Consider the following 21,288-nt stretch of genomic DNA (forward strand, 5'->3'; position numbering starts at 1 on the left):
AAACATTCAAATCCATCTTTACACTAACTTTCTGATCGTTTCTTTGTATCTCCACATGTTTCACCATTTCATTGCTTCCTACTCCATATATGCTGTGTGTGAAATTAATCTTAACAGCTTTATCTTTTCTTCTTCCATCTGCATTCAACATCCATATTTTACTTTCATGAAAAGTTGGTTCAGCAGTTGTTCCATACATTATAACTTCTGTAGATAATCTTCTTACCTTCTTAAATTTTTGCTGACACTTTATTACCTTCCAAGCCATAACTGTTCTTTGACTTACTTTTCTTATGCTACCATCATCAGTTGTATATAGTACTTACTCCTAAATATGTACTATATTAGTCAATCATTCTTTTACCATCTATATTAAGAGTCATTATTCATTGTTTTAGTTTCAATTAAAATTTTTCTTACAATTACTCCAAACTAAACTGTTTCACTACTTTCAGCAGTCCAACTTCTTGGCCTAAGACTGTACACCCAGAATTACTGTCTTTTTTCAATTTCTTGGATCACTCCATCTATAACACAATAAATTGCCTTTGAGAATTAAAAACCCTATTTTCAGACCTACTTTGCACCAAACCAGTCAGTCTACATGTTGTGCTAACCTTCGTTGAACGAGGCGCACTGTAAGGTTATTTAGACCTGCGATAATTTACGCTATGGTCGGTTTGTTATGACTCTCCATCCTCATTGGAGGGTCTTGGATTTCGATGATAATTTCTAAGTTCATTCAGTATCTTCTTTCTGATGTGAGGTTTTAATGTTGAAACACAGAGTATAAAAATATCTGTATTCTGCTAAGTTCTACATGGTGAAGATCAGATAAAATTGGACAGGTCTTCCAATGATGCTGGCTGATTTAAGTCTGACATACAATCTGGTTTACAAATCATAAAGTGAGCAGACAGTAGCTCAAACATACAAACATACACACAGATGACATAGATTACAAGTCAGGTAAGCCGTCTGGGTTATAGGTCACTGTGGTTGTCTCAAACAGGAAGCTTCGACAATAGTTTACAAAACAATAGATTTGATGACCACAGATGACAGCAAACCAGACACTGACTGATACAAACACGTCAGCTTAGCCTACTTTATCTTATCTGATCTGATCACACTCCTGTAAGCAAACTGGTTTGACCTCTTGGGTCACTGGTTTTAATTAATCATAGTTTTAGTTTTTTATATATGGAATAACATTCCAATTTTTTTTATTATGTAACACTTACATACATACGTATTCCTACACTTTGCTTTTATCATCATAACTTTGACTTATTAACAGTTTATCCTTTACACCATACATCTTTAGTTCCCTCTGCATTGCATCTCTGCTACTTCTGTTATAAGGTTTTTATAGGTTTGTCCACACCATACACCTCGTGCACAAATGCCATCCTAATTAAAACTTTTATACCCTTCTTCTCTCCATTATTACTACTTCTGTTGTTAAATTTTATTTTTTCAGTCTAAATTCTACTATACACTTCTAATGGTATAATTAGTTTTGTGCCCATGTAATTATTTGTTACCATTATAATCTTAACTCTTATACAGAAGAACAGTTAGCGTTGCTCACCCTATTTCCATTTCATCTTTCCTCCCGCATCCATTTATTTTATTTATTTTATTTATTTATTTAATTTTTTATTTATTTATTTATTGATTGATTGATTGATTGATTGGATTGATTGATTTGATTGATTGATTGATTGATTTAGTTATTTAGTATTGGTATTTATTTAGTTGTTGTATTTATTTAGTTGTTATTTATTTAGTTAGTTTAATTTCTATTTAGGTTATTTAGTTTATTTTAGTTATTTATTTATTTTAGTTATTTATTTTAGTTATTTATTAGTTTGTTGTGTTATTGTCGTTATTTATTTAGTTTATTTATTTAAGGTTATTTAGTTTATTTATTTAGTTATTTATTTATTTAGTTATTTATTTTTCTTTAGTTTTTTATTTATTTAGGTTTTTAGTTTATTTAGTTATTTAGTTTTATTTTTATTTAGTTATTTAGTTAGTTATTTAGTTATTTAGTTTTTATTTAGTTTTGTTTAGTTATTAGTTTAGTTTGCATGTTATTTAGTTTTTTTATTTAGTTATTTTATTTAGGTTTAGTTTAGTTAGTTTAGTTTATTTTAGTTTTTATTTTTAGTTTTTAAGTTATTTAGTTAGTTATTTATTTAGTTAATTTAGTTATTTATTAGGTTAGTTTAGTTATTCGTTATTTAGTTTAGTTTTAGGTTAGTTAAGTTAGTTAGTTAGTTATTTATTTAGTTAGTTTAGTTAGTTAGTTTAGTTTAGTTAGTTATTTAGTTATTTATTTATTTAGTTTTTATTTAGTTAGTTAGTTATTTAGTTTTATTTATTTAGTTAGTTATTTAGTTATTTAGTTATTTATTTAGTTAGTTTTAGTTCGTTAGTTAGTTATTTAGTTTTATTTAGTTTAGTTGTTATTTATGTTTAGTTCTTTAGTTAGTTATTTATTTAAGTTATTTTAGTTATTATTTAGTTATTTAGTTGATTTAGTTTTTTAGTTATTTATTTATTTAGTTATTTTTTTATTTGTTTATTTAGTTATTTTATTTTTAGTTATTTAGTTATTTATTTAGTTATTTAGTTAGTTATTTATTTAGTTAGTTATTTATTTATTTATTTATTTATTTATTTAGTTATTTATTTATTTAGTTATTTATTTATTTTAGTTATTTAGTTTATTTAAGTTATTTAGGTATTTATTTGTATTTATTCAGTGTTTATTTAGTTAGTTTATTTAGTTATTTTTTATTTAGTTATTTATTAGTTATTTAGTTATTTTATTTAATTTCTTTAGTTATTTAGTTAGTTATTTATTTGTATTAGTTATTAGTTTAGTAGATTTTAGTTTAGTTAGTTCGTTAGTTTAGTTAGTTTATTTATTTATTTAGTTATTTATTTCGTTATTTATTTATTTAGTTAGTTTAGTTAGTTATTTAGTTTATTTAGTTATTTTTTAAGTTAGGTTAGTTAGGTTAGTTTAGTTATTTGTTAGTTAGTTAGTTACTTTTATTTAGTTAGTTATTTAGTTAGTTATTTAGTTTAGTTATTTAGTTAGTTATTTATTTAGTTAGTTATTTAGTTAGTTATTTATTTATTTAGTTATTTAGTTATTTAGTTAGTTATTTAGTTAGTTTATTTATTTATTTATTTCAGTTCATTTGTTTATTTATTTAGTATTTAGTTTATTTAGTTATTTAGTTTAGTTATTTGTTTAGGTTAGTTAGTTATTTAGTTAGTTAGTTTAGTTATTTAGTTAGTTTATTTAGTTGTTTATTTAGTTCTTTAATTTAGTTATTTAGTTATTTAGTTAGTTATTTTAGTTATTTAGGTAGTTTAGTTTTATTTAGTTAGTTTATTTAGTTAGTTTAGTTTATTTAGTTATTTATTTAATTTCGTTACTTATTTATTTATTTAGTTAGTTATTTTTATTTGTTATTTATTTATTTAGTTTATTTAGTTAGTATTTAGGTTTAGTTAGGTTCTTTATTTAGTTATTTATTTCGTTTATTTAGTTATTTAGTTCATTTTATTTATTTTGTTTTTTAGTTTATTTTAGTTTATTTAGTTATTTAGTTTATTTCTTTAGTTTATTTATTTTATTGTATTTAGTTATTTATTTTAGTTATTTATTTATTTAGTTATTTAGTTATTTATTAGTTATTTAGTTATTTATTTAGTTATTTATTTAGTTATTTATTTTAGTTATTTATTTAGTTATTTATTTAGTTTAATTCTAGTTATTTAGTAGTTATTTAGTTATTTCGTTAGTTATTTAGTTCATTTAGATTTCTTTAGTTATTTAGTTTATTTATTTAGTTGCTTTGTTATTTATTTAGTATTTAGTTTTAGTTTATTTAGTTTATTTATTTATTTAGTTTTTATTTATTTAGTTATTTCTTTAGTTATTTTATTTAGTTATTTATTTAGTTATTTGTTTCGTTTATTTATTTAGTTTAGTTAGTTAGGTTTATTTAGTTAGTTATTAGTTATTTATTTAGTTATTTGTTATTTATTTAGTTATTTATTTATTTAGTTATTATTTAGTTATTTAGTTATTTAGTTATTTAGTTATTTATTTAGTTAGTTATTTATTTAGTTAGTTAGTTTATTATTTAGTTTATTTAATTTATTTATTTAGTTTTATTTATTTTATTTATTTATCTATCTATCTATCTATCTATCTATCTATCTATCACAAAATAGTGTAACAAGACCTCTTGAGTCAAATCTGAGATTTACAGGTTTCTTTGGAAAGGATTTGTCCTTGGATGAGAATAGGAAATAGGAGCATGATAAAGCTGAAGAATTTGAACAGTTTAAGTAGGGAAGAGACAAGATGGAACAGATAAGAAAAATATGGGAAGTAATGCAGCTGTAGGCAAAAGGGTTGCTAAAAAAAGAACTTTCTGGAAGGACATCTTAAGAGGTACCTCATGTGGGAATATCACTTGTTATTCCATCAACTTCTGGTACCTTTCCATTTTTTAGGATCTCAGTTGCCCTCATTACATCCTCAGCAGTTACTTCCACAAGCACTTGAATTACATTGTTCCTCTCCAATCAAGCATCATTTTGAATCTGCCTTTCTATTCCCCTCATTTCAGTAACTCTTCCAAGTGGTCATTCCACGAACAAACGAACCGAATTTTCTTTGCACAGCATTTCTTTGAATATTTTATTTTAGTTGTCTTTGTAGATTAGATTATTTAAAGTTCATTTTTTTTTTTTGAATATTCGATATATCTCTTGCATATCATGAAAAGTAATTGAAAGGAAAATCTAGTAAAATTATAAATCTCTGCTTTTGTCTTACATAATTCTTCACTGGAAATGTGTTTTGCATCTTGAAAAAGAATATTTGTATTAATTTTTAAATAAATTATTAAAGGTCTTTTTTCTTTCACATTCTAGGAAAACCATACCTCAGCGTGCAGAATGTATTGCAGAATCTTTAAAAGCTGCAAGAGTAGGAGATCGTCCAGTTGTATGGATTTCTCACTCAATGGGAGGCCTTATTGTTAAAGACATAATAGTTAATAATTTCAGACAGGTTTGTATCAATTTGATTTTATGTAGTGGCATCTTTTGTTAGCTGCTTATTGGTTTTCTATTGGTTTGCAGTTTCATCTGTGTATGTAAAATATGTATTTTTTAAATGTTTTTTCTGAGCATAGAACAATTTTCTAAAGCATGTTTGCAAGTTAATTGCATTTATCCTGTTAAGTTTTGTTGTGTGTACATCTGTATAGGAAGTTATTTGTTGTAGCTTCATCCCATGAAGTTCATTTGTAATGTTATTCTGTTTCTATAGTAGTTGGTTCATCAGTTGCATAAATACTTAATAATTAGGTCTTAAAAGCTTTCAGATTCATAGGCTTTTGTCTGTCAACTGAAAAAGGTTGCCTCATGATTATACGTAATCTAGAATTTCAGGTATTTCACAATTACCTATCTCTTTCCATGAACTATCAGGTGCTTAATAGCTTTGTTCCCTGTTCTCTCCATTGTATACATTGCAACATGATTGCTATTTTATCTCTCATTCCCAATGGTTCTTTATTTTGTCCTTATATAATCATAAAAAATTATGAGGCACCAGGAGAGGATGGTTTATTCTCGGAATGTTTAAAATGAAGTGGATAAATTAGTATTTGTCTTGAAGATGATATTCGATGAGATATGGGTGGATATTAAAGTTCCAAAGAAAAGTCTGAGTAAGTGCAGTAACTGAAGGGGAATCACTTTGTCACCTGTAGCCTTGGAAACGTTCAGTAGAGTATTGGTGAATAGGTTGGAGCCAGTGATTGATGGTACTCAGAGGATGAACAGGCTGGTTTTAGGAAGAGGCGGGGTTGCAGTGATCAGATCTTCATAGTAAGGCATTTAATGCAGCAAGCTAATGACATGAGAACTGATAAGACTTTGTTTTGTTGATTTTGAAAGGGCCTTTGATAGTACTATTTCAAGATGGCTATGGGAAAAATCATGAGGCATTATGGAATACTGGAAAAGTTTGTGAGGGTTATGAACATGTATGAGGGCACATCTTATAAAGTGATGGTTGACAGGTGTTTGAGTGATCCTTTGTAAGTTAAGTCTGGTGTGATTCATGGTGCCATTATGTCTCCTTGTGGCGGGATTACAAGCTTAAAAACAAGCAGGCGAATCCTCCCCACATAAACCTAATCAATCCAGCTACCAAACTGACCTTCAGTCACACTTTCCTCTTTACACTACTGAATACACGCAGGACAATTGACCTACCCACACAAAGAACAAAAAAAACACAAACACATGTACTCACCCAACTCCAGATACTTTGGGCTATGCTGTCTGTCTGCCGGTCAGGGTCGCAGAGATACCAACACCAACAAAGACAACTACCAAGAACCACAACCCCACAACTCAACACCCAAGGACCACATCTCAACAACACAGCAAACCAACAAGGAACACAACACTACAACAACAAAACAACAAATAAGGAATACAACCACAACAAAATAGTACCATGCACAAACAATCACCAACAAAAAAACAACAACAAAAAGGAACACACACCCACTAACAACACCAAGGAATCAACACAGCTCACAAACAACAACCCTCAACAACTCACAACAACCACCAAGAAACCACAACAGCCTCCACAACAACAACAACCCTCAACCACAAACAACTCACATATAACCCAACAGGAACTCAAAACAAACACAACAACCCAACAGAACAGGCACAACAACTCTAAAGCAAACAATATCAAATTAACAACAACAAACTAAACAACAAATCAATAAAACACAAAACTTAACCCTGACTTTCAATGCCTTCAATAGACTAGTGCCAACACTACTGACTGTTCACAGGCTCTAACAACTAACTCCAGCTACTGAAACACAGAACTCTAACAACTAACTCCAGCTGCACCAGCAGACAACCCAGAACTCACCAACAGCCAATTCAATCGTTAACCATCCAACCACCAATTACCCCCCCCTCTCTCTCTCTCTCTCTCTCTCTCTCTCTCTCTCTCTCTCTCTCCTCTCTCTAGGACGTTGTCAATGGAACTCCATAAACTCCTCCATATCCTCTGTGTTTGTTTGGTCATAGATTGCATTATGAGAGGGGTTAAAAGCAAAATGGATGCAGGTATACTCTGGGTCTTGACTTAGATTATGCTGATGATATAATTCTCACCCCACAAAACAATTTTATAATGAACTTACTTGCTTCTGTCAAAATCATGCTCTCCAAATTAGTGATGCAATCCTCCTCCCTCCCTCCCTCCTCCTATTCATATGTACATAATAGAGCGGACACAATTACAACCTCCTGGCTGGACCACTGCATCACATCTCACACTTCATGATTCTATTATGACCTGCAGTATTCGCTACGATTTTGCAACGGGCTACGATCACATCCCATTACAGGTGTCATTCAGTACCCCATCCCTCCCTACCGTGAATCCCTTAACTGACCGCCCACCAGCGGTAAACTGGATTTTGAAAACCAACAGAAAACTAGATACTTAAGGGCGACCACAGAAACCAGGTTGCGGTCAATAGTTCAACCGTCAGACGCCTTACTTTGTACCAACACAAATTGTAGAAATGACCACCACATGAGGGATCTGAATGAATTCTATTTGAACATAATCTCCGCTATGCTTGCTTCGGGCAGGACTGCCTATAGATTTCGTCAAGGTAATTCTTGTAATATACCTGGATGGAATGACTTGGTTAAAGATCTGTATACATACCTCATGAGAAAATGTTTTACTCTTGTGGAGGCAAAATGGTAGCCCGAGGGAAGGGATACCCACTGCATTACTAATGAGGCAGGTGAGAGCGCAGTTCCAACTTGCTTGTAGCCACTGCAGGTTAAATGAAAAACAACTAAGAGCCGATGCAATGTCTAGAAACTTAGAATCTGGTGATTATCCTCATCTTTGGAAAGATATGCCAGTCCTTAAATCCCAAAACTAAAAGACTATCCCAGAGAGTAGGGGAAGCAGTCGGAGACGAAGCTTCGTAAGTATGTGAGGTGATCACTTCACCAATATCCTGAATTGCATAAATGATCAAGATTCCCGAAGGGCTGTAGATTACCTCCTTTACTGACAACATTCAGTTTCATTTTGCAGACCGTATTACGCAGGTAACATCAGCGATGCCATAAACAGCCTTACTTAATAATAAATCACCCTGCTGTGATGGTCTTCCCACAGAGGCTTTCAAATTCTGCCATCCGATAATTTACATTTTGCTAGCTGCCCTATTCAATGCGTGCATAATTCACCAGTTTCTTCCAAACTCCCTACTCTTAGTTCATTGATACCATTAATCAAAAACAAGCTAAAGGATGCAGCTGACCCTGGCAACTACTGGCCGATTGCAATCACAACGATCGCATCGAAGATACTTGAGTCGGTTTTCTTCTAGTGAGTACTTCTCCCCACTCTACACACCACTGACAACCAGTTTGGGTATAAAGCAAACCACTCAAAACCGACGCCTGCATCTACATACTGAAAGAATTGCAATTACTACCTATCATCAGCCTCTCCTGTTTTCCTTTGTTTTGTAGATGTGAGAAAAGCATTTGATAGAGTAAACTTCCTGAAGCTGCATAAAAGGGGCACACCCCTATATTTAATTGGCATTTTACATTGCTAGTATTCCACATAGCAGTTCTTTGTCAAATGGGGTAACGTATTATCATACACCTTGGCTCCCTAAACGGGCTCAGCAAGGGGGCAGTCTCTCTCCATACCTGTTTAATACGTACACAGTTATTGCTTGAATGTTCAAACTGAACTCATCCCAATTGGAGGCACTGTCAATGAAACAACTATAAACAACCTCTGTTACGCTGACGATATGGTCTGATTCCCCATCAGTGCAAGGTCTCCAACGACTCATCGACACTTGCCGCCAATATGCAGAGGAATTGTGGTATAATCTACAATGAAACCAAGACCAGTGCATGTGGCTGCTCCTGAGATTGCTTAAGCATATTGCAGAATCCCACAAATTTTCCTCGGAAACCATCGGCTGGAATTTGTGCACGAATTTCCGTATTTGGGTCACATTATCACCGACAACCTAAAGATACGGCAGACATTGAACAGAGGTGTCTTAAACTATGTGCAACTGGCAACATGATTGCCAGGAGGTTTGCCTTCTGTCACCGAGACGTGAAACTGCTGCTCTTCCGCTCGTACTGTTACTGTATCTATGGGTGTTCCCTCTGGACGAACTATACCCGAGAGACCATGAGACGTATCACTGTTGTGCACAATGACATTCTGAGACGCCTCACAAACACTCCACGCTACCACATGCCACCACAGAGTTCATAGAAAGCCACCTGGACATAAAAATCATTGTAAGGCGAACAATGTCCAGTCTGGTAACCCGAGTGAGAAACAGCAGCAACATGCTCATACAAAAGCATCCTAAGGAGCTCTAAATTGTGGGAATGATGGGAAAATGAGGCCTTTGTCCCCTAAAGGACTTAATCTCTGTATTGGCAAGATGTCATCAGCAGATTTGTCATTATTATATTTATTGATGATATTTTACTTTTTCATTATCAGTGATTACTATCAAGTTAAAGTTTTTTTACATTATATTTTCATATTTAGCCCTCAGGACCTGACTACTGTAACCACCTAAGGTCTCTACTTAAAATTTAAGTTATGTAATCTGTACACTAACTGTTATAACTCTCAATGCATTTTTTTCTCACCAATATATTACTGTTATTACCAGTATTATGATTTGTGGATAAGTGCTGATTATTCATTTTTTTATCATGTTGTCTCATGTATCTAGATTGTGTATGTTACTGTCTGTATTTTGTATATCCTATGTATATGGCCCTGAGCTGAAATAAAGGATATTATTATTATATTGTAATTTTTATCTGCAAAGGGTCAGAAAAGATGCAGAGTGTTGGATTGTATATTCAGGGAAGGTCAAAAGGTTAGTTTGTTTGTTATTAGTGGAAAAACTAAAACTCATGAATGTAAATGTTGAAAATGCACAGGATTATCTAATTGAGGCATGGTTGTCAAGCAAGTGGGTAAGTTTAAATATTTAGGGACTTATTTACATAAGGATGGTTCTCTGAGCGCAGAATTTATGGAAAGGCTAAAAAAGGCTCATCAGGCAATGAGAATATCTGATGATAGAAATTTTAGCATATAAGAATAAATATTATAGGTAATGGTTGGGTTATTATTTTGATATATGGGCTTGAGTCATGGTACAGTACAATGACTTCGGGTCATAAATATTGGGAATTAATTGGAGGGCTAGGATATCAAATACTAACAGAGTTAGAGAAGTAAAGGGGTGCAGCAGGGTCAATGAGTATTTAGGCTCTCACGCTTGGAAGTGGCTAATAATCCATGTTTATGGAAGATACACCAGGGTGGTTGCCCTTGGCAGAAGAGGTAGAGGTAGGCCAGTGGAGACATGGGTGAGAACAATAAGGCAGGTAAGCAGGAGGTAAGTGGTTTGGGGAGATCTCAAGGAGTTAGCCCAGGACAGAATGTGGTGGCGTGAGTTCATTGAGGCCCTATGGTATCCCCGTGGCTGCCACAGGAAATGGTCGATAATCATTATTTGTTTCAGCTCTTTTTCACTTCACTTCTTAGTCAAGTGATGAAAGTCACCAACTGTGTAGGTGTGTCAGTCCCTGAGCAATTAAATTTTGAATTATTCAAAGAAATTATTTGTTCACACTTTGCTTCATTCTGACTTGTGTTTTTAATTTTATTTGTGTGTAATTTCACTTTTTTTCATCAGTTTATTGTTACTGTTAGCTACCTATCACCACTCTTTGCTCCCCCTTTTATCTTTTACTATACTGTAACCGAGAATGGGTGTACTACTGTGTGATTCAAATATAGTACACTCATTTGTTTTGTGAAATTTTGGACGAGGGGTGTGTACTAATTTAAATGAGTACGAGAAAGAATTCCCAGTGAGATCAAGAGGTCTGTATGGAATAATACTTTTAATTTTGTATATAGTATGTGCAAAATGCAAACCTCATATTTTTATTAACGGTTTTAGATATTTCAGAGGGAGGTTATTGCCTTGGAATTCTTAGTTGATATTTCATCAGGCTGCAGACCTTCCTTGCGGCGGTAACAAGAATTGAAATTCACCGCTAAAATGTTTGAAAATAAATAAATCGACCATTTCCAATAGGATATGGACCAGAAGTATTGCTTCATATACCACAACACGGCCTAAATAAGGGTATTTTGACGAAGGAAAAATCTATTTCGGGGCAACGACCTGTGTCGCCCTGTGAAATGGTTCCTTTGATACTATTTCTGAAGAATAAATATTGCTATTCATCTAGAGAAAAAAGAAAACAATATAATGCCAAGATAAATGGCTCGCTCACTTCTTATAGAAGTGTCGGTATAGTAAGGAGCGAGTGGAATCACTACCAGAGGTCCCTTGCCATTTAGCTTCTTCCTTCGACAAAACCCCGAACTACGGAGGAGCCGTGCTACAGCTCCCGGTCTACTACTACCGTGAGCGCCTCCGACGCCTGAGACGTCATTCCTGAAGATAGCCTCCAAGCTTGGGGTAAGCTGGGTGAGGATAATCTAACTACAGGGTGGGGTTTCACAGGGCGACACAGGTCGTTGCCCAGAAATAGGTTTTTTTCCTTCGTCAAAATCCCTTTTCTGGGCTTGACCTGTGTCGGCCTGTGAAATAGTACCAGAGAATGCCAAACACCAAGCTTGAGGAACAGTACAGATAAATTAGAAGGTAAAGTTAAACACTTGTAAGGTTAATAGTATAATAATCAACTAAAATTACAGTCTTACCCTAAGGGAAGTATAAGCCCTAAACACGGGTTATCACTTAAAATTAGTTAGCCTAACAAACAAACAATAACCAATACAGGTTAGGCAAAGATAAGATATGAGTTGATATATCAAAAGAATGGAACTGAATCCGATTAGAATGATGAACAAAAGCAAACTCAAGGTAAACCAATACATGGAGGCGACTAAACTAAGTAAGGGTGGGGGCAATGGGGCAGGTTTAGAAGGAGGAAGGCTACAAGAAGTTATAGTAAAAATTAAGAATCAGGAGAAACTAAACGTGTTTCCAGCTGCCACTGCTGGAAATTTTGAGGGCTTCTAAGGGTTTTAGGTAGTGCCGTTTGAAAACTGTCGGAGATTCCAGCCTGTATACTTCTTAAGATCGTCAAAATTCATGTGTTGGAAAATAATTAATAGATGTGGCCACCGCCCTAACATCGTGGGCCCGAGGAAAGGAACTCTGGATTGGCCTGTTTAATGAAGTATAAAATTTTTTGTTGCCTGATCCCTTTTAGGGATACAGTACCACCTCCCTTCCTAATGAACAATGGGCCTGAAGATTTCAGAGTTGTTCTGCTTAGGTAGGCTCGGTTAATGGAGTTGACAGGACAAAGGGAAATGTCTTGAGGTAGTGGTAGGATTTTCCACGAGGACCAATCTGTCCTGTGGGTCTTCATTTTTGGCTAGAAAATGGCGATCTGGGGATAAAGAGGACTTCCCCTGAGGGGGGAGGAACTCAATGTGGCCTGGTTCCCTTGATAAAGCTGACAGTTCTGATATTCTAGCTCCGGAGGCTAAACTTAATAAGAATAGGGTTTTCCTCAGGAGGGATATATAATTGCAAGAGTCATTGTTAATGTCCGAGGCCAGTTTGAGGACATCATTTAAGAACCAAGAGACTGATTTAGGTCTCGTTGATGGTCTTAATCTAGCACAAGCTTTTGGTATGGACCGTAAAGTACGAATCCGTAAGGTCTATGCTAAAACCAAATTGGAAGATCTTTTTAAGAGCTGATTTGGTCGTAGTGATAGTGCTTGCTGCTAAGAACCTTTCTCAAACAATGATCTGAAGAAAGTTATGGCTAGGTTCGTTGTCATGACTTGAGAATTTGACAACTTAAGGAACTCTGCTAGATTTTTTGACTTGAGACGATGAATCATATTGTCGGAGAGTAGATTCTCTTTTATCGATTCCAAGATGAGATATTCTGGGATCATTCTGCATTCCTCATGCTGCGAATTTCAGAAAATCCATAAATTAGGGTTTTCTGAATTCTTGAGGAAGCGGACACAGTCTGAGTTTGCACTAACTGGGTTAGTTTGGGGTTGGGAATCCGTAGTGGTCGGAGTCTCAACTCTAGGAGTAGAGGGAACCATTGCTCTTGGGCCAGTTGGGAGCTACTAGAGCTACTTGGCCTTTGAATGTCCTGAGTTTGTCTAAAAACTTTCATGAGAAGGTTCACCCCGGAGGGAAGAGGTAAAATATTCTTCCATTTCGTTCCAATCGAGGATCATTGCATCCGTAGCGTATGCTAGAGGATCGAGGTTGGGTGCCACGTAACAAGGGAGTTTGTGGTTTGACTCCGTGGCGAAGAGGTCTACTTGGAGTCCGGGGACTTGTAGATGGATCCAATTGAATGAACTCCTGTCCAGTGTCCACTCCGATTCCAACGGAGCGGAGCGTGATAGAGCGTCTGCTACTACGTTCTTGACTCCTGCCAGGTGAGTGGCTGACAGGTGCCATTTGTTTTTGCATGCCAGAGAAAAGATGGCTATCATGACATGGTTCAAGTGGCTTGACTTGGATCCGCCCCTGTTGATGCAGTGTACTACATACTGCACTGTCCAGAACTAATTTGAAATGAGAGTTCTTGGGCGGACGGAGTCGTTTCAGTGTGAGGAATACTGCCATGGCCTCAGTACATTGATATGTAGCTGGCGGAATGTTAACGACCAAGTTCCTTGAACTTTTTCGTACTGGGAGTATCCTCCCCCACCCTGTAGAGGCGTCTGTGTGGATCACTAATGATGGAGGGGGAAACTGTAGAGGAATTGCTTTTGAAAAGGTTCTTTGTCTCCGTCCAGGGGCGGAGGACGTTTCGTAAGATTGCTGGGATAAAGGCTAGTGTCCCGTGATCTGCAATTCGCTCTTGAGCGCCATACTCTGTTTATATCTTTGAGTTTGGCTCTGAGCAGAACGTCTGTGACTGATGCAAACTGGAGTGAGCCCAGGATCCTCTCCTGGCACCTCCTGGATGTTTGTTGTCGTTTGAGAAATTGTTTTGTATCTCTTGCAATTTCTTTCCTTTTCAACGACGGAATTGATAGAGTGTGCGATTGTAAGTCCCACTGAAGGCCTAACCACTGGAATCCGAGATTCCGGTGTTAGTTCGGACTTGGTTTTGTTTATTTGAAAACCTAAATGTTCCAGGAATTTGATCACTCTGACCGTGCTTCTTTGCATTCGTTTGGGTTCTTTGCCCAAATAAGCCAATCGTCCAGATAAGCCATAACATTATTCCCTGTTTCCTTAGCTCTTGCACTACTGCTTCGCCAATTTTGGTGAAGATCCTGGGGGCTATGTTTGAGCCCGAATGGCATTACCTTGAAGGAGTAGGATCTGTTGCCTGTTTGAAGCCTAGGAATGGACGGAAGTGTCTGGTCTATGGGAACATGATAGTAGGCATCTGTAAGATCTATGAGGTTGTGACGGCCCCACGGGGAAGTAAGGTCCGTACCTGCGAAACGGTCAGCATCCTGAACTTGTCGCAATGAATGAATAAGTTCAGATGGGACAAGTCTAAGATGATTCTTCGGTTTACCGAGTCTTTCTTTGGCACGCTGAAACAAGCGTCTTGAAATTTTAAATTGTTGACTCTTGAGACTACTCCTTTGAGAAGGAGGTCTTCGGTATACTCTACCAATTCCGTTGTTGGTGCTTGATAGAATCTGTTGGTTGGAGGAGGGCCCTCTAGCCAACTCCAACCTAGTCCCTTTGTTACTATACTTTGAGCCCAAGGGCTGAACCCCCACCGCTGGCGGAAGAGGTACAGCCTCCCTCCTACCTTGGGATTCTCACTGCTGGTTTGCCCGAGGGGCGGCCACCTCTTGCTCCTCGGAAACCTCTTCCCCTGTTAGCAGCCCTGCCGGATCCTCTGAATCGAGAGGCACCTCTTGCTCTACTGCCTCTCGCAAACCTATTGAAAGCCTGAAAGTTCTGGCTTTCATAGTTGGAATTGTAGGCTGGCGAGACAGCAAAGGAAGTGGAGGGTTGAGATTGCTGGGACTGAGGGGTCAGAACAAGGTATTGTTGTTGACCCTTCGACGATGGTTGCCCTTGTGATGCTGGGACTGCCTGAACCAACGTTTGTTGAGAAGGCTGGAAGGGAGAGAACTTCCTTGGTTTCTTCTTGTTCCTTGGTTAGGACCAGAAGATTCCTGCCTCCGCTTTGCTACCAGTCCCCACCTGACTTTGAGCACTGGTTGACCTTTATTGAAGCCTCATGAAGGACTTCTGCTACTACTGGTGCTGGAAAGAGGTCCGTTCCCCAAATTGAGGAAGCAATCAGTTTATTCGGTTCATGGCGGATAGTAGCTTCCGCCAGAACGTGCTTCCTACAATTTCTCCTGGCTATGAGGAAGTCGTAAAGGTCACACTGCATGGTGTGCAGCAGACCTTTAGCCAAAACTTTAAATAACGGCTCTTGTTGGTATACAAGAGCCGTCATCTCCGCCATAGTCATGGAGGAAGGGATCTCGCGAGCCTAGTCCGGGCGTCGTACTCCATCTGGATGAGAGAGTCCGACAACCTTGGGGAGTCTCTCACTAAAGAGAGAGGTGGCACCAGTCCGCCTTTAGTTTTCCTACTGAGAAAGTAGGAACTGCCCCTTCGAAGTAACGTCTCGGAGCCTGGGACTAAGAGAGCAGGTGGGTTCCGTCTCTCGTAGTTGAGGCAGCTGGGCTCGTCTTTCAGGGCGGCCTGAAAAGTTGCTTTTCCACTATACCTGTAAGGGTCAGTGGTAAGCGGAGTCCCTTCCACCGGAGTAAAAATGGTGAAAGGACTCCTAAAGGCTGTGATGCGGGTGTTTTCACACCCCCATTCTTCCAGACTTCTCCATTAGAGTCTGCTGTGCCTGTTTTCCCGTCGGAAGGATCACTGTTTCCTTGGGAACCTTGTCCCTCTCTCATCATCGCTGCTTCCGTTAGTCGGACGTAGCCAATGAATGGTGGTTGAAGGTCTCTTTGGGGTGGAACTCGAAGTCCTCACGCCTTCGAGTTCCTATTGCCTTCGGATTGTCAACATTCCGTTGACAAACGGGGCATACGAAGCGATCCTCCAAGGGTTGGCCGCCTTGAATTCCGGCAGTTGGCTGGAATCTGGCATTGGAAGAGGAGAAGGTGGCACAGATAGAGGGGAACCTGCCGCAATCGAGGTTTGGATCCCGGCGATGGCATTCTCCTGAGCGGCCAGCCGTTCCGCCAGCGATTATTGGATCGACTGGCCGGAAGAACGTAACAGAAACTGGAGAGCTGGGAGAGCACCGAGCCGACCTTGTTGTCAACCAAGGCCCCTACGATCACTCCCACCTGCTCCAGAATGTTAGCCGAAAAGGATTCGGGATCAAAAAGAGGGACTTGAGCCCGATCCTTACGTGATCTATGTTTGGGGGACCTCGACGCAGAGGAAGAGGCCTCCCTTGACCTACTGATCCGGGGGGGGTTGGTGGTGAGCCGGAGTTATAGTGTCTGTCAGGATGACCGATTTCTTGGGGAGAGACTTTTTAAGTTTTCTCCTCGGTTCATTCTTAGCCTTGGGGATCACTGAAGTAGCCTTAGGACGGACAGACCGCTGCTCTTCAGTGAAGCCCCGGAAAGAAGTGGAAGTAGAAGGATCAGTAGAAGGTGATGGAGAAAGGGAATTCAGGAAAGGGCCCTGAGAACCCACAGGAGCTGCCCCTACTACACCCTTCTTACCTGTACCCATGGAGTCAATAGCCATGGGTTCAACGTCGAGGTTCATTGCCGCAACGTCTTCTGCAACGTCCTCTGGAAATCCCCCTCCTGTAGGGAGATCATGACTTGAAGGTCGGCCAGCAAAGGGGCGGCCGCTATCGGGTCCACCACTGAAAATCCTTTCTTGGCTCCTGGGAATATTAGGTTCCGCCATATCCTGGGTAAGAATGTAGGGGGCGGCCCTTAGAATTCCGGCCAAAACCCCCCTACCCAAGCTTTGAGAGTCGACAAAGCTTTCTTCTTTTCTTCATCGGAACCCTGTAAAAAAGGGTCTAGAGTTAGGGAGAGGATAGGGGAGGAATGTCTGTTGTGTTGATTATATATGAATATGTCTCATATGTGAAAGGTATAATATAACAACAAGTATTCCAGGTGACGAATGAATGAAGAAAGTGCTAAGAAACTTACTACTAGTGAGGCATCTCCTACTAGCAAGTAGCAGGTTTGGCAAGCTTCATGATGCCAAACGATAAAATCCTCCACTTTCACTGCACATCCTGCATGAGAACGGCATACTATATGGCCCGCATAGGTCTTGGAGGATGGCACTGCACCCAATCTCCTGGCACAACATCTGTAAGTCAAAGGATACATGAGTACCAATGACAACCTCCGGTGGAATAATATGCAAACTATCCGTGGGTGCCGGAGTAGGACCGACGGATAGAGATCTACGTATGAATATTACGTAGAAAAATTACGAGGGGGGAAGAAAGTCTCTGCCTCCGCCTAAGCTCACTTGTCATATGACTAAAAATAGACTCCGTAGGGCCCGGAGTTCTCCGTATGGCCCGGAGTTAATTAATATTGAGTGAGCAATGTCAAAACTTCTAACGAAGCAAGGGATAGTACGAGAGGCGGAAATAAAAAAACCCCGGAGTAACGCAAAAGATTCTAAACATTAAATAACACAAAATAAAACAAAATAAAAACCCCTTATATCAGTAAGTGCTCGTGTGAACTATCCTAAGTGGATAGGAAACCCAGTGATTCCCTCCCCCCCTCTCTATGTTCGGTAGCGGCGGATAGACACCTGCCGGACTGAACTGAGGGGGAAAGAGTAGGGAAGAATGTGGGGTAGGGGAGCCCTCCCCCTGATCGGCCAGTTAAGGACGGAGAAGAAGGGGGGAGGGTCCCGAGCCCCCAGAGGCCACTGACGAGTGAGAGTACCAGTCTGGAGGGGAGTCCCCACCAGTCCCCCGTGAGTCACCCCCTCATGCAGACTCGACGCTCGCTGTGAGAACGAGTCATCACCCATCGACGTGGATGGCAATGTATGGAGGGGGGAACTGGGGGGACGGGAGGGGGACCCCCGTAACCGGGTGGCTCACCGGTGATAAACCGTGGTCCTTCAGCCTAAAAGGTAAAAGATACGATGTGGGGTAAGAAAAAACCGTAACGGAACAAAACATCAATATCACTGATATAAATAGGATATTATTTTAATAACCAATCAAATAAAATTAAGCGATATCTAAAGCTAGACTAACACGGGGGAACCCGAAGCTAAGCAAACAGAAAATTAGGTTTAATCGCCGATCCGAAGAAAGGGGTATGTTAGCCCTATTTAACCTCTAGTTCAAGAAAACGTGGGGGGCAGGCTAATCACCCAATCGACAATTGGGGTATGAAAGCCTAACTAAACGTTAAAATAAATTATAACAGGGAAGCTAAATCGCCATACCGAAGCATGGTGTAATGTTAGCCAACCTAGTACCTATAATATTATTAAAGGTAATCAGGAACTAGAGAAGAAAGATAGAACATCAGAATAATTAAGATTGATCTGACTCTCAATCGTGGACTGATTAAAACTCCTAACAATGTAAGGCGTATCTAGACTAAGGTCCGAAACGTGCGGGGTCGGTAGCGTGCCCCGTGGAGGCCCTAACTAAAAAAACTAACTGCATAAAGATATAGAGACTATGTATAAACGTACATATCTAAAGTACTAGAAAAGGGAATCTCTAACGGTAAATGGAAAAAGACCGAAAGAGATAACGTACGCCATGCGGTCGAGGGGCATACCGGCCGATAAGGCTCCGATATGTATACAAAAACGAAGATCATCATAAAATGAGATCAGTAAACCCCAAAACCCCATCTTAACTTAGAGCAGAAGTTGAAGACATCTTGAAAATAAATCCAAATAAACCAAAATAGAGGCTAAACACAGCACCGAAAAATTTAAGCGTTGGTGTACGCGCGCTATCGAAGGGAATGACGTCTCAGGCGTCGAGGCGCTCACGGTAGTAGTAGACCGGGAAGCTGTAGCACACAGCTGGTTTTTTTTTTCCGTAGTTTTTTTTTTTTTTTTTTTCGGGGTTTTTGTCGAAGGAAGAAGAAGCTAAATTGGCAAGGGACCTCTGGTAGTGATTCCACTCGCTCCTACTATACCGACACTTCTATAAGAATTGTGAGCGAGCCATTTATCTTGGCATTATATTGTTTCTTTTTTCTCTAGGATGAATAGCATATTATTCTTCAGAAATAGTATCAAAGGAACCATTTCACAGGCCGACACAGGTCAAGCCCAGAAAAGGGATTTTGACTAACGGACTCGCCCCAGTTTTATACCGACACCTTTTATATAGATGAGCGAGGTCAGAGGCTTCTGACATGTCCCCATTTAGCAGTTCTCTGGTATTATAGCATATTTTAACTAGAAATAGTGCTAAAGAAGACACATTTCACGGAGCGACACGGCTGAGCCCAGAAAGAATGTTTATTTCTTCATTTTGTTGCTGAATTTCAATCAGGTATAAATAACTTAAAAATTATGACTTTTTCAGTTTCAACTAGTGAAGAATTGGTAAAAGACAGAAACTCTCATCAAGATCAACAAAGTCAAACTATTCTGGCAAAGCGACGTTGGCTGTGGTATTTTACAGTGTTTCCTCATCATGGGTCTCCCTTTAGCTTGCATACGTGTCTAACCTATTCTGCGTCAGCTGTTTCAACCAACCACAGAAATCTGTGATGGAAGAAGGTTTTGTACATATTATGTTGGATTTATTTTCCCTAAAGTAGTATTCAAGGTAGTTATGTGCTTTCTCATGTCCCTATTTTTCTGACATACATTTTGTCACAGTAAAAAACCATTGCTTTAGATGTTTAGAAGATTTTAGCTGTTTGCCTGTACCTTTCATGGAGTTATCTTATTGTTTTTTCCTTGGTATAATGTATTTGTTTGTGTAGACTATCTTTGTATGTGAAATTTGCATGCCATGTCTCAAAATCTCTTTTGTTTTTATATAGAAATTCTTCTGAGGGTTCTTTATTTTTTTGTTTCAGAGCAAACCCATTACTTGATGCCATTTTATCAGCATCAATAAACTCCCAGATACATCAATCTTCTGTAGAAAAGAAGATTGTGTAGTTACAGCAGCTCTGTGCATTTTTATTTGCTCTACAAACATCAGTAACCAATTGCTATAGTACTCATGCTCACAGTTTTGCAGTTTTTTATTTTCAGCTTGAAATTCTTTTCATCTCTTCAATGAAGCTTTTTCCTTTTCTCATTATTTTTTTTTTTTTCACTGGAAAAAAATGAATTTTTTCTGTTGCTTTCCTGGAGGAGTTTTCCTTCAAGGTGAAGATTTTTTTTTCTGGCAGGAGAAACTTTTTTGCTGCTGGTGATAGAACTTTCGCTGACATTAGGGGCAGTATTGAACAATGAAATTACTGTATATTGTTATGTAATTTTCTGAAAGTAACCACTATTTTGCTTCAGAAGTCTTAAGCTATATCAGTGTAATTGGATAGCTTTTTTTATTCTATAATTAATTAGGGTCCTTAAGTTTGTAACTGATTAATTAGCTGTATACTTACTAGTTAGCAGTTTATAGTTTTTTTTACAATAAGTTCTCTACACACAAACCTTCAATTTACGATTGTCAAAGATGTGAAAATCTGTGTCCATTTGGTTAAAACTTAAGTCGGTGCAAAATTCAAAATTGTGCCAGATTTTCAAATTTGGTGGCATTATTTAAGATTGGTTTGTGTCTGTGCTGCTTGATGTGTGTGGGATCTAATTTTTGAGTACGTAAATTGATTTATAACTATCAGGCATGGTTGTTAAAATGCACCCAAATTCAACCAGAAGTATGATAAAAGAATTTTCTTCTGACTTCTAGCTAATTTACAAGTTATATAGAATATGTGATAGAGATGTCCATATTTCTCAATAGCAGTAAAGAGAGGATAAGCCTGGACAGACGACACTGGAAATGAAAAAAAGAAAAAACCAAAAACGAAAAATAATCAAAACCTAGGACGCTTCACATATGAGAATCGACAGTGAGGTGATTCCATATGTATGTACGTGGGGTTTGCCGTAGTTTTTGCTTTGTCTG

General features: G+C 37.9%; 1 protein-coding gene across 1 annotated transcript in view; it reads left to right on the forward strand.

Annotated features, from left to right (window-relative positions):
* Nucleotides 1-21,288, forward strand: part of LOC135206817 (protein SERAC1-like) — a gene marked incomplete in the record, with an annotated part of 105,994 nt that overhangs the window by 38,018 nt on the left and 46,688 nt on the right. The window contains 1 exon segment of the mRNA XM_064238307.1: nt 4,972-5,110. Within this exon segment, the coding sequence (XP_064094377.1) occupies nt 4,972-5,110 (139 nt within the window).

Source organism: Macrobrachium nipponense, chromosome 31, assembly GCF_015104395.2.
Source record: "Macrobrachium nipponense isolate FS-2020 chromosome 31, ASM1510439v2, whole genome shotgun sequence".
Classification (NCBI taxonomy): domain Eukaryota; kingdom Metazoa; phylum Arthropoda; class Malacostraca; order Decapoda; family Palaemonidae; genus Macrobrachium; species Macrobrachium nipponense.